This window comes from Eretmochelys imbricata, chromosome 20 (genome assembly GCF_965152235.1).
Source record: "Eretmochelys imbricata isolate rEreImb1 chromosome 20, rEreImb1.hap1, whole genome shotgun sequence".
NCBI lineage: Eukaryota > Metazoa > Chordata > Testudines > Cheloniidae > Eretmochelys > Eretmochelys imbricata.
The window spans coordinates 4,769,083-4,782,616 of NC_135591.1; the positions used below are offsets into that span (position 1 = coordinate 4,769,083).

At 52.5% G+C, this 13,534-nt stretch overlaps 1 protein-coding gene across 1 annotated transcript; it reads right to left on the reverse strand.

Annotated features, from left to right (window-relative positions):
- Window positions 1-8,303: 8,303 nt before the first annotated feature.
- LOC144277601 (aquaporin-5-like) lies at window positions 8,304-13,203 on the reverse strand. Its single transcript, XM_077838492.1, has 5 exons — window positions 12,841-13,203; window positions 11,133-11,297; window positions 10,585-10,668; window positions 9,866-10,047; window positions 8,304-8,334 (listed from the first exon to the last, which is right to left on the reverse strand). Exons 1-5 carry the CDS (start codon window positions 13,201-13,203, stop codon window positions 8,304-8,306), a joined length of 825 nt encoding a protein of 274 aa, XP_077694618.1.
- Window positions 13,204-13,534: the final 331 nt, after the last annotated feature.

Below are 13,534 nucleotides of genomic sequence, written 5' to 3' on the forward strand. Positions count from 1 at the left end.
GTCCGGTGTACCAGCAAGAGCAAGGGATCTGGGGCAAAAATTGGGGATTGGTCCTGCTTTGGGCAGGGGATTGGCCTAGATGACCTCCTGAGGTCCCTTCCAACCCTGATATTCTGTGATATCCCAGTAACCCCTGCAGCACCCAGTTGCAGTGTGGCCACTCTCCCTTGTGCTGGGGAAGAGAGAAGTAACTTGTGGATAGACCACTTTGAGTTGTTTTTTTCTTCTTCTTCTTCTTCTTTCTCTCCTGCTCTCTTTACCGTGTGTATGGTAACACCCATTGTTTCATGTTCTCTGTGTACATAAAATCTCCCCACTGTATTTTCCACCGCATGCGTCCGATGAAGTGAACTGCAGCTCACGAAACCTTATGCTCAAATACGTTTGTTCGTCTCTAAGGTGCCACAAGTCCTCCTTTTCTTTTTGCGGATACAGACTAACACGGCTGCTAATCCTAAACAGGAGATAGTGAGTCCTGCGTCATCCATGACTTGGGGGGCGATAAGACCCGTCGTCCCCAAGGGTGCTGATTTCTTTACTCATTTCCACTGAGGCTCCCAAGTTCTTGGCTTGGCCTACATGTTTCCATTCTAGGCTCTGGTTTATATTCTGCAGACACAAGCTACTGGATCTATCGTGGGATTATTTGAATCATCGCTGAGAATGGCTCACACCCAGGATGGAGGTTTTGGCTTTGATGCTTGGAGCATGCTGCTGCAAATGTAGGACTGAGGCTTTCTCCACCCCCACTTCGACACGCGGCGTTTCTTTGACAACAGCTGCCTCTAGAACTGGGGTGGGCAAACTTTGTGGCCCAAGGGCCATATCAGGGTTGCAAAACTGTATGGCGGGCCAGGTAGGGAAGGCTGTGCCGCAAACTGTCCCCCCACCCTGGGACCTCACCCCCATCCAACCCCCCTGCTCCCTGTATCCTGACTGCCCAGCCCCCTATCCACACCCCCGCCCCCTGACAGGCCCCCTGAGTCTCCCAAGCCTATCCAACCCCCTTGTTCCCTGTCCCCTGACCCGCCCTCCCTCAGAACCTCCGCCCCATCCAACTGCTCCCTGTCCCCTAACTGCCCCCCAGGACTCCCTGCCCCTTATCCAACCCCACCTGCTCCCTGCCCCCTTACCAGGCTGCTCAGAGCACCAGGACTGGCAGCCCAGCCGGAACCAGCCACGCTGCCTGGCAGGAGCTCACAGCCCCACCGCCCGGAGCGCTGGCAGCGCGGCGAGCTGAGGCTGCGGAGGAGGGGGGACAGCAAGGGAGGGACTGGGGGCGAGACTCCCTGGCCGGGAGCTCAAGGGCCGGCAGGATAGTCCCGCGGGCCGGATGTGGCCCGTGGGCCGTAGTTTGCCCACCTCGGCTCTAGAAGGTGGAGTTGGGATCGCAGTTGGTGTTTCCACAGCATAGTAAATCATAGGACTGGGGTCAGGACTCCTGGGTTCTGTTCCTGGTTCTGAGAGGGGTTAGTGGTGAGAGAGGCGGAGCTGGTGACTCGGGAATCCTGCGTTTCGTGCCTGACTCTGGGAGGGGAGTGGATTCTACTGGTTAAAGCTGACTCCGGGAAGGGGGTCTAGTGGTTAGAGCAGTGCCTTTTCCCCTCAAGCAAAAAGAACGAGGAGTACTTGTGGCACCTTAGAGACTAACAAATGTATTTTATTTTACTCTGAAACCTTTCCCCTCAAGGCCGCCCTATTCCATGTGGCCTCCTCTGCCGAAAAGCTCTATAGAAATGCACGGTATTAAGTATCGTTCCAGGTGTTGATCCCGCTTATGTAAAGAGATTTCAGACGAGGAAGGTGCTGTAACTGCTCCAGGCGCTGACCTCCGGACAGCTGCCTTGGGTTTGTTATCCGCCTGTCACTTACCAGAATCGAAAACCGCCCACCGGGGCGGCAAGGTTACAAGGAACCAAGAAGGGCGCAAAGAAAGCTCCGAAAGAATGGTTAGAACCCTGCTTCCAAATGGCGTGAGGGGGAGGCTGGAGGGAGAAGCAGAGATGAAGACGATGTGGCACCCCTCTCATCCGTACGTGTGTGACGAGATCATGGGATTGATGGATCGCCCCCCCCCCCAAATCCCCAGACCCCCTTTATTATGTGTGTTAATGGGAAGGCACAGGGTTAAGCCCAGAAAGGATGACTTTTTGGGGGCTGGGGGGAGATGGTGGAGCTGAAGTATTTAGCCCGGTTTACATGCAGTTTCTGCCCCTGCATTGTAGACACCAGCTGTATGCTAAAGGCCGCCGAGCTGCACGGGATCTGGGTTCCTGGCTTCCTGGCCACCCTGCGTGGTGGGGTCCAAGCTGGCCGGCCCTGTGTGGCAGGGGTCTGGGCCGGCCGGCCCTGTGGGGTCAGGGCTGCTACCTGCCCGCACAGAGTGGGGTCTAGGGTCCCTGCTGCATGACCCCCCCCACCGGTGGCTCCACTCCTGGCCCCACTCTGTGGAAGGGTCTCTGTGTGGGAGGCGCTGGGCATAGGGGTCTGTGTGGGGGTTGGAGGGGTGTGCTGTGGTTCTCAACCTGCAGCCCACTGCACTGGGGATTGCATTAGCATGGTCTACAAAAACCAGACAGGGCTGTGTCCATTGCCACTGTGCGGCCTGGAGGGTGCCCTATTGCAGCTTTGGAAGTGCAGACAACTCCCCCAAGTCAGGGGGACTTTAAACAGCCATTCTGGAAGGCTTGCTGATAAAGTGGTGGGGGATGCAGGCTTTCTCCAGTGCCCCCCAGGCTGGCTGACTGAATTCCAGGACCCTCCCTCCCCTGCAGTCACTCTCACAGTTGCTAGACTTGGCTCTGGATCTGGCTCTTCTACCTAATTGCTAATTGCCTGAGCCATTTGCACAATGGTATGTGAATAAAGGACATGCCAAGCCCTATTGCCCAGAAGGGAGCGGGGCTGCGTTCAGCCGACAGACCTGAAGGGCTGCAGTAATTTTTCTGAGTGGCCCTGTGTAGCTACTTTGAATCCAAAGCAGCAGAGACAAAGATCCAATGTCATCTGAGTTAACCAAAGATATGTCTTTAAAGCAGATTCGTTAAACTCTGGTGTGGATGCCGATGTCCAGTATTCGAATGGCGTCAGTTGGGTTTAGCTTAATTCACTTTGTCCCCATGTAGACAAGCCCGGACGTCACAAGTGTAATGAGGTTTGGTGAGTCTCATAATAATCCCGCTTCGTGTTTGTACAGAGAGGCAGAGGTGGGGCTAATGGCTGAGGCACCCGACTGGGACTCAGGAGATCTCGATGGTGCTCCCAGATCTGTCTCTGACCTGCGGGGTGACCTGGGCAAGTCGCTTTTCTTCCCATCCCTTGCCGGTTTTATCTAGTTATATTGTCCGCTCTGAGAGGCAGGGACTGTCTCTCAACATGTCGGTAGAGTGCCCAGCACAATGACGCCTTGATCTTGGTTGGGTACCATAAAATGCGACTAAGCGCAGTCATATTCTTCATCCATTGAGCTCAACGTGCTTTGCCGAAAGGGAAAGTATCGTTACAGAGATGGGGAAACTGAGTCACAGAGAGGGGGCGCCACCTGCCCACAGTCACGCAGCAAGACAGTGGGGGTTTCAGTCTGTCCCTCCCAGTGGCTGAATTCTAGAGTGTGGGTAGCCATCCTCATAAATAGCACCCCCACATTTTAATATCACCCCAGTGGCTTAACTGAAGGAAGATGATGCAGCCCTGTAGACAGAATTTAGCTGTATCAACTTCTGTGCTGAGGGGTGACAGTGGATGCCTCAGGGTAGTGATGGGTGATCTTTCACTTTTGGGTCACTGCTCTGAGTTTAGTCAACCCTGTAATTAGTATACTGTTGGGCAACCTGGTTATATTAATAGCAACAGCTGGTTCTTATATTGAATTTTGCACCAAAAGCGCTCTCCTCTAGGAGATCAGCATCATTATCCCCATTTTACAGATGGGGAAACCGAGGCACAGATCAGGGACATGATCTACACAAAGTCGCGGAGCAGGATAGTAGCAGAGCTGGGACTAGAACCTCCGTGTTTTGAGTCCCAGTCACGGAGGCTACATTCACAGCTGCGCTCCACCCCTGTGCATTAATAGTGCTGTAGCAAGGCAAGGCGCACAGTCGAACCGTAGCTTGGTCCTGCCTCCAGGCACAATGGTTTTAACTGTGTTGGGGAGCCACAGTGTTCTCCCTGGGCACCCCCCCAAATGCCATGCCAAATTGCCTTGTTACATTTACCATGGTTCTATCTATACAGTAGATGAGGCCTTCAGGTCAGGAGGCTGCAATTAGTCCTTGTTCACACTGCAAGCTGGCACGGTTGACCCCTACATGCGGTTTAGGAGCACACCCCACGTGGCTAGGGCTTGGTTAGGAACCAGAGGAGCTCACTAGTTCATTGAAGCTGCCGGCCTAGGCTCTCCTCAGTGAATGCTCCACTTCAGTGGTTCCCGAAGTGGGGAACCGAGGGGGGTTGGCCATGGGCCACGTGGGAGGTCATGGCCTTGAGCCAGGGCCAGTATGCACCGAAAGGGTGTTCTGGCTGTTTTGCCACATGGAGTATGCCATTTTGTTCTCAAATGGCCGCCTCCGCACAATGCTGGCGTGGAGATGGGGGGCATTCCCGCACAGGTGGGGGTATTCTGGTAGTACCAGAAATGAACGGGGTCTGCAACATTTAGTTAGATGCCAAAGGGGTCCTTAGCAGGGGGGAAAAAGTTTGGGAACCACTTCTCTGTTCAAACAGGAATTAATTCAGGAAAGTCCTGTGGCCTGTGTTATACAGGGAGCAGAGGGAATGATCACAATGGCCCCTCCTGGCTTTATAGTCTATGAATCTCACCTCTGCTACTGCCTTGACCTTGATCCAGTCACCGGACCTCAGTTTCCCCTCCAGTAAAAGAACAGGCACCTGCTTTTGTAATGAATCCAGCTCTCCTAACGCTGGACCATGCTTCCGCTCATGGCGAGCGCTTGTCAAACATCCCAGAATCACCAGGCCTGTGGGTCACAGTGCCCTGCACCTTGACGTAGTCACTTTCACCAGTGGGTATAAAGCACTGCTAGATCGGAATGGTCATGATTTGCACTGCTGTGAAAGACCACACAAGGGGGTCTAGTCCCTTCTGGTCAGCTTAATTCACTAGAGCCATGAGGAGAAGCTCTTGTGATGAGCAGAACATTAGTATTGTCCACATTTTTGCACCTCCGTCAGAAAATCTGCCCACCCTCAGTCTAACCCCGATCGAGCATCATATCTGTGGCCCTGTCATGTTCAGCCCAGTGAGGCCCTGGAAATGTACAGGTATCTGGTATCAGAAGGGGTATGCTGTGGAGCCTAGCAGGAGGGGTTTGCTTCTGACCAGGATGGAGGTAGATCAGCTCAGTTGTGTGTCAGGGATCCTAGGGCTGGAACAGCAAGAGTTGCTGAAAATCAGCAATGAGATACTGTGGCAGATCTGTGTGTGTGTGGGTAAATTGCTTAGTCAACTGCGTGACCACACTTTGGTTCATTATGAAATATGCAGTCTCCAGAGACCAAATAATCTGTACCAATAAAGTTTATTGCTGAAAGTCAATGATAGTGCAGTCCAGGAAGAAAGCAAAAGGACACCAGTTTCTGGGAAGCCATCTTGTGCAGCGTTGTTAAATTCACCACACACGGAAGGTATGCTCCCCGAGTTACACATTTCAGCTTGGAGTACTGAGTGGATGGTTTTACAAGTTACAAAACTCTTTGCACATCACATAAAATCCAGCCCATCAGTTTGGACCGGTTCCTAACCTTGTTGTTCTATACCTTTTATTACCTTTGTTTTGGAGACCAGCACTCCAGGTACTAATTTGTGAAGGTACCTCCCCATCTTGTACTGAAGCAGAACACTCAAGTCTTTTGCCTTTGAACTGCTTTCAACTACCTGAGAGGTGGTTCCAGAGAGGATGGTTCTAGACTATTCTCAGTGGTGGAAGAGGACAGGACAAGGAGTAATGGTCTCAAGTTGCAGTGGGGGAGGTTTAGGTTGGATATTAGGAAAAACTTTTTCACTAGGAGGGTGGTGAAACACTGGAATGCGTTGCCTAGGGAGGTGGTGGAATCTCCTTCCTTAGAAGTTTTTAAGGTCAGGCTTGACAAAGCCCTGGCTGGGATGATTTAATTGGGGATGGGTCCTGCTTTTGAGCAGGGGGTTGGACTAGATGACCTACTGAGGTCCCTTCCAACCCTGATATTCTGTGATACGTTTCTTATTTTCTCATGCCAATATTGCCTTCAGTTTTTCAAAGTGTTATGGGATAGAGAGTATAAGTGAACAGGATTATAGAAGAAGAGCTCAGCCCCGTGTGGCTTGAAGGTTTGTTTCTCTCACCAACAGAAGTTGGTCCAATAAAAGAGATTATCTCACCCACTTTCTCTCTCTAATACCCCGGGACTGACATAGCTAGAACTAAACTGCATAGGATTATAGAAAACATAGGCCATGCAACTGCTAGAAATATATATACAATATAATGTTGTATTAATATTGTGTGCTTAATGTATATTAATATACATGGTGTGACTAATGCATATTGATAATGTGATATATTTATAATTAGCCCATCCTATATTGATCAACACAGGTCTGGAATAAACAGCAGAAGGCAGTGATTCTCAAACTTTTGTACTGGTGACCCCTTTCACATAGCAAGTGTCCGAGTGCAACCGCCCTTCTAAATTAAAAACACTTTTTAATATATTAAACACCATTATAAATGCTGGAGGCAAAGCGGGGTTTGGGGTGGAGGCTGACAGCTCGCGACCCCACACGTAATAACCTCACGCTCCCCTGAGGGGTCCCGACCCCCGGTTTGAGAACTCCTGCCAGAAGGGCTGTGGGGCACGATTGAGGGGCACTGGCACAGCTGTGTGTGGGTGTGGAGGCTGAAATAGCAGAGGGGCTGTGGGGGGAGGGGCATTGGCAGGGCTCTGTGGGGAAAGCCCAGGAGTGGGATAGCAGGGGGGGTATTCCAGGTGAGGAATGAGGTGCATTGGCCAATGCGAGTGGCAGAACTGGAGAAGCAAGCAAACTGCGGAAGGTCCGGATTAAGGTGTGTATTTGGCTAAACTGCAGGTGTATGAGCTCAGGACTGGCAGGGCAAGAGGGTAGGATTTTTGGGTTGGGATTAAGGTGTGTGTTTGACCGAGTTATGTGTGTCCTGAGGCCAGGGCTGGAACAGCAGAGGGTCTGGCTGCTCAGGACAAACTGGGAGAGCTCTTGAGGGAGGCTTGTCCAATGTATGTTTGTGCTTAGGGTTGCTAGTTTTGGTTGGACCTCTTCCTGGAGGTTTCATCACACGATGTCCTCTTTAGTTAAAGATTTCTCTTTAATTCCCTGGCAACTCCGGGACGATCCTGGAGCATTGGTAACCCTACTTGTGCTCTGCCTCTTCGCTCACTTAATAAATGCCCTCCAAAACATACATATAAATAATCCTCTGGCGATTGTTGCACCCTGGCCTCAACGCCAGCTCTGAAATCTCGTCCTGTGGAGAGCAGGCCTAGCACAACATCAGACTCCTCTTAGCACATTTAGAGGGAGCATTGCCCTGCGGGCAGGGTGTGGGACAGTGATCTTAAATTCCAGTCCCAGCTCTGCCGTGCAGCTGCTGAGTACCTAGGCCTCTATTTTTTGAGTGCCCACTCAGGACACACCTTGGACCCAATTTGCAGAGGGGCTGAGTGCCCACAATTCCCCTGGAAATTAACCCATGGCTGTGCCTCAATTTCCCCATCTGCAAAATGGGCTTAATGGAGCCTAGCAGGGGTGTTGCCTAGGGTTAGTGCAACACATCCTGGAACAAAAATGATCAGCTGTGCTTTCAGGATTAACCTTTGGTGTCTTTTATTGACAATAAATAATACAATACGTTACAGAGATTCAAGTACAATGTCCAAAATCATATCCTTCATGCACCGAACAAACAGGAATCGCCAACACCAGCGAATGCAGGAAAGAGCAGCTTCCCCCGGGGATAAAGGTTTGGGACGTAGGATGCGCCACGGGAAAAATATATTTGCCGCAACTGTCTGTCGATACCAACCATGCTGGCCCTTAGGCCACATCCCATCCCTTTCTCCTCCCCTGCTCTGGGCACCCAGTGCTTCCATGGGGTTTAATGGTTGCTCTGGACACAGGAGAAATGCGGTCTCCGGCCTGTATCATGCTCTTTTGTGAAAGGTCAGGCCTATGGCTGTATGGAGGTAAAGACGCAGCAGGCTACCGAGGAGATGAGCGCATCTGAAGAAGCGGCAGCATCCTCTACAACAAACCACCTAGTCTTGCTCCTTTACGCTTGCTGTCTTGCCCTTTCCAAGGGCCTAAGCAGAGGGTGGAGAGAAATTCAGAGAAAGGCTATTTCCCCGGGTTAACTCCTTAGAGCTTAGTCAGTATTATGTGGTTCTCAGGAGAAGCTTGGGAAGGGAAGGAAGGGGAAGAAAACAAGCAGAAGCTGGGGGTGTGGTTGGGGCTTACGGGGATATGCCGTCAGGACTATGGAGCAAGCTAGGACTGGAGGTTACAGGCCTTTCCCAGCTCCTCGGGCTACCTCTCAATTGGGCAGTTGTGACCTTGTGCTTCGTGGCTGGGGAACAATCGAATTTCCAGCCCCGCCAAGAAGATGCCGGGCCCTAGGGATGACAGAAAGACTTGGGCCCATTAATTTCACTCATCTGCCCGGCCCTTTCCCCCCTTTGCTGTGTCTCCTTCCTTCTGTTCCCCTTTCTCTGTCCCTCCCCCACTTCCCATCTCTGCTGTGCCGTGGGGTATAGTCCTTCACAAAAGTCGGCGGGGGGGGAGCCCAGAGACCTTCAGCTGCTTGGGTGGGGGTGGGATACCCAATGCATGGAGGTGAGGCCTAGTCATACTCTAAGGCAGAAGCTGAATAATCTAAAAGGCCTTGTGCTTGTTTCTCATGGACTTTTTAATTACCCCCACCCCCCAAAGCCAATTATGGGGCTACCAAAATGGGAGATCCAATCCCTTCAGGCCAGGCTGTCTCTAAGAGATTCCCACCCCACGCCACAAAGAGCTACTGAATATCTCCTTGACCCTGCAGAGGACGGTTCAGGTTTCCGTCATCCAGGATCACGAGGGGACCCTGTTAAGTTGATCCTGTAAGTGAAAGATGAGGCGGGCGAGGTAATGGCTGAGAGAGACAAGCTTTGGAGCTGCACAGAACTGGTTTTCACATCTGGGTTTGCTCAGGTAGAGCTCCATGTAGCTTAGAAGCTGGTCTCTCTCACCCACAGAAGTTGGTCCAAAAAAGCCATCACCTCGCCCACCTTGTCTCTAATATCCTGGGACCAACACAGCTACAATACTGCACGGCACCCTGTTGGGGCACCCAGGGAGCATTAAAAGAAAAATCAGTGGAAATCACCCACACCCATTTGAGGTGGGCTGTGAAATTCAAACCAGGTTATCACCTCCACCAATGCCCCCCCTCCCCCGCTCCAAAAATAAAAAAGAGAGTCTGGGGGTATTTGGATCGGGGGAAATGTCCGGATCTGGGGCTCGTCCCAAAGACAAAGTCAAATAGTTGAGGCACAATTGAATAATGCTAAAAATCCTGGCACACCCCAGCCATTGACAAGCCCTTCTGAGGCGCAGTGGGTCAATGCCAGTCTGGCCTAGGGCTGATGTTGGTGGGACCCCTTCTGCTGGGTGTGGGTCTCTATTCTTTGGCCAGGAATATTTGTATCAGTCACCCACACAATTGCAGGGTATATGCACAGATATCACATGCACCCTTCTTTTGCATAGAGAGACTATTGGTCTTTGGGGTGTGAGGCCACAGATTGAGAGTCTTGGCTTGTTCTTTGGTTTTTCCCTTCCAGCTATCGCTCTTACGGGGAGGTCAGCTCCATGGACTTTGTCCTTTGCTCCTTCTGCTCTTCCCACTCCTCTTCTGGCTCGTAGGTGCCTTTCACGATGGCTACCCTCTCGGACATGTTCAGCGGATAGGGGAACAGGAAGTAGTTGTACAGCAGGGAAGCCAGGACTGCACCGATGATGGGTCCGAACCAGAAGACCTGGGAAGCCAAGGGTAGAATGCTAATCGCTAATCCTTCAGTAGCGCTTTCCAGCTGTAGATCTCAAAGCACTGTACGAAGATTGGTATCATTATCCCCAGTTTACAGATGGGGAAGCTGAGGCACAGTGACGTGACTTGCCCCAAATCACACAGCAGGCCAGTGTTAGAGTCAGGAACAGAAACCCCATGTACTGAGTCCTAGCCCACTTCTCTATCCGCTAGGCCACACTGCTTCCCCACAGTGAGCCATGGGAAAGCCCAGGGGATTTTTCCTTCCATGTTCATACAGCACCTAGCGCAGTGGAGCCGTTGGCCTCTAAGTGCTTCCTTAATGGTCCCCTTCAGTTGTCGTCTCCTAGCAGGTTCCCCTCCACCTCAAATTCCTTATACTCAAACACCCTCCCCCCACGTTCTCAGCCCTGACCTCACTTGCTCTTGAGCTGCCAACGACCAGTGGTCCAGCCCCTGCCAACCAGCAACCAGTGTGCTGCAGACCCCATGCTGCGAGCCACTGTTACTGGAGGGGGATTCTTACCCAATGAGAGGTGCTGAATCTTTTCACTACAACGGCAGGTGCAAAGGATCGGGCGGGGTTCATGGAGCAGCCGGTGAAGTAGATCTGTAAAGGGACATGGGAATTAAGACTGATCATGTTTCCCTTCGGTCTAGTCCTTTTGCGACCGGGGCATTGCTCCAGGTGCGGCTGGAGGAATTGGGGGCTCCCCCCACAATCAATGCTCCTGCCCTGCTCCCTACAGCACCCCTTGCTGGGAGAGGCTGGGACTGGAATAACTGGACGCTTCCCCACAGCCAGCATTCCTGACCCATTCCTTACAGTGCTGTTCCATGCACCATTCCCTGGATTCTTGCTGGGATTGGAGCAGCCCTCATTTCCCCCTGCCCTGCTCCCTGCAGCACCCCCTGCTGGGAGAGCCAAGGGCTGGAGTAGCTGGGAGAATCCCCCAATAGCCTGCCCTTCAGCCCAGCTACTTACAGCGCCCCCGACTGGGAGAGGTTGGGATGAGAGTAGCTGGGCCAGCTCTCCCAGGCTCAGCTCTCCTGCCCGGTGACCCAGACACTCACCCCAACCAGGTGACCCAGGGTGACTGACAGGCCGATGGACAATGCTGGGGAGCCTATGGCGTCAGTCCGGCGTTTATCCGTGGAGGCAAAGATGCACATCACCAGCTGGAAGGTGAGGATGATCTCGACCACCAGCCCCTGGCCTGGGGATGTATTGTTGTTGAGCTGCATGTGAACAAGAAGGATTGTGAATGGCTGCTGAGCTGAGCCAGACTGAAGGGTTTTGCGACCCCCTAAAAAACACAGGGGATTACAGTATTCCCCCCCCCCGACCCCATTTAAGTTCTTAGCAAGGAGATGCCACTGGGTCTATCTGATCTATCTATGTATCCTCCATCTACCCCCCTCTTTCTGAAAGTGCATTTCTCCCCCTAGGCATTTACAAATCACTTATCACCTTCAGATTTCTCCCTTTGCTAACACCCAAATTGCCCCGGAACAGCCAGAGACACTCTGCTCTTCAGTGAGTGAGGGCATGAGCAATACATGGAGGAAGAGGTGAGGACTGGGACTGGGGTAGGATCCCCCTAAACGGGGACTCGAGGGGGGAACAGCAGGGATCCAGCAGGGATGCCATTGGGGTGGGATGGGCCATTACCACCTGATGTCAGTGCACCTGTTTTCATCTCTTGCCAGCTGCGTGGCAGAAGGATCCAGCCCTATTGGGCTGGGATGAGGCTGAGGCCCAGTTAGGAGGAAGTGGTGAGGAAGCACTGGGAAATGAAGGGACACAAGGCACAGTTATCGGGGGGTGGGGGGAGTTTAGGGTTTGGAGGGGCACAGAACAACCAGTGAGGAACACACAGCCCCTGAAAACCCTCCTTCGAGGCTGAAGACTCCAAGAATCAACACCTGCACAGCAACTGGTCCACCTCAGACTGGTCTGAAAGGGGGCTGGAATCCACCTCTTACTGATCTAACTGGGGTTCCCATCATCCACGCTCCCCACATCCACACTCCCCACTGTTGATCTAAGAGATCTCCCAGTGCCCCCAGATGGGTTCCCAAAATTTCCCTCATGCTGGTCTAAGTGGGCTTCTAATCTCACCCTCTCCTCCCAAAAAACAAAGAGCCCCCCCTTCCTCCTCCAATCTCTCCTCTGCTGGTCTAAGTGGTCTCCCAGCTACTTTCCTCAGACTGGTCATACTGGAAAAAGAGATCTTCCAACCATGTTCCTCATACTGGTCCAAGTGGGTGCCTATCATCCCCTCCACACTGGTTTAAGGGGGTCTTCCAACCTCCTTCCTCTGACTGGGCATACTGGTCTAAAGGGCTCCTAACTCTCCCCCCACCCACACCCCCACACTGGTTTAAGTGGGTTCCCCTCCAGTCCTGGCTTAGCTCCTTTCCCTGCTCTGATCTCCCTGGCTCCAGGAAGAGAGGCTGGAGTCAAGCCCATCTGAAAGGTGCTTGTGACTTACTCATGCCCTCCGGATAAGAGAAGCATGTAGGGAAAAAACCCACCTCATTAATTGCACAGCACAATAAATCTGTGCTGTCAGCACCATGTCAGTTATGCTAAGACTGCCGGCATGGTGCTCCCATCTCTCTCCATCTGCATGGACATAGGTATCTCCAGCGCCAGGGTGAACCGGCCTTCATCAACCCTCGTGGTGGGTCCGATTCCTCACACAAGGCCGGGAACCCATGCGTAGGGTTGCTGAGGCCCTGGGCACAATTAATCATCTGTGGGCAGGAAGAGACTTACCGCATTGATGGCCAGGTTTCCACGGGTGTTGCTCGGGGTCACCAGGTAAAGGATGCCTGCCCCAGCAATGGCCCCCACTAGCTGGGCCACCATGTAGAACGCTGTCCGAAGGAAGGAGATGTGGTTCCCCACCAAGAAAGCGATGGTCACCGCCGGGTTGATGTGCGCACCGCTGACGTGACTGAACATCTGGACCATGGTTCCAATGGCCAGGCCGAAAGCCAGGGAGATCTGCACGATGCTCGGCAGGGCTGAAGGCCACTTCAGGGCTGAGCCGAGGCCGAAGAAGACGAAGATCATGGTGGCTAGGAACTCGGCCACTATGGCCCGGAGAAAAGCCATGGTGCAAATTTCCTTACACATGGTGGGATCAGGAGGGGGTAATTGGAGAGAAAGGAGTGTCAGGCTTCTTCTGTCTGGGCTCTGCAAACAACAGCCAGGCGCAGGGCCATATATATACAGGAGCAGCAGGTAGCTGCATTGCCAAAGTGGTGGGTGGAGTCAAGGAATTGGCCAGCCCGCCTGGGCAGCTGGAAAAGTTTACAGCTGAAAAGAACTTCAGCGCCTCTCAGAGAGAGTGAAGGATTCAGCTGATTGGCAGTGTTTCTTTCCTCCTCTCTAGACAATAGCCCCCTATCCGATGTCTTTGTGGTCGTTAGCATAACTAGCAGGTTGCCTCTTTGGGTCTGGCTTT

Coding starts and splice junctions, on each gene's coding strand:
- LOC144277601 (XM_077838492.1), bottom strand. CDS start 13,203: ATGTGTAAGGAAATTTGCACCATGGCTTTTCTCCGGGCCATAGTGGCC. Junction 11,298..12,840: donor GAAACCTGGCCATCAATGCG/GTAAGTCTCTTC, acceptor GTTCACATGCAG/CTCAACAACAATACATCCCC. Junction 10,669..11,132: donor CCCTGGGTCACCTGGTTGGG/GTGAGTGTCTGG, acceptor GTCCCTTTACAG/ATCTACTTCACCGGCTGCTC.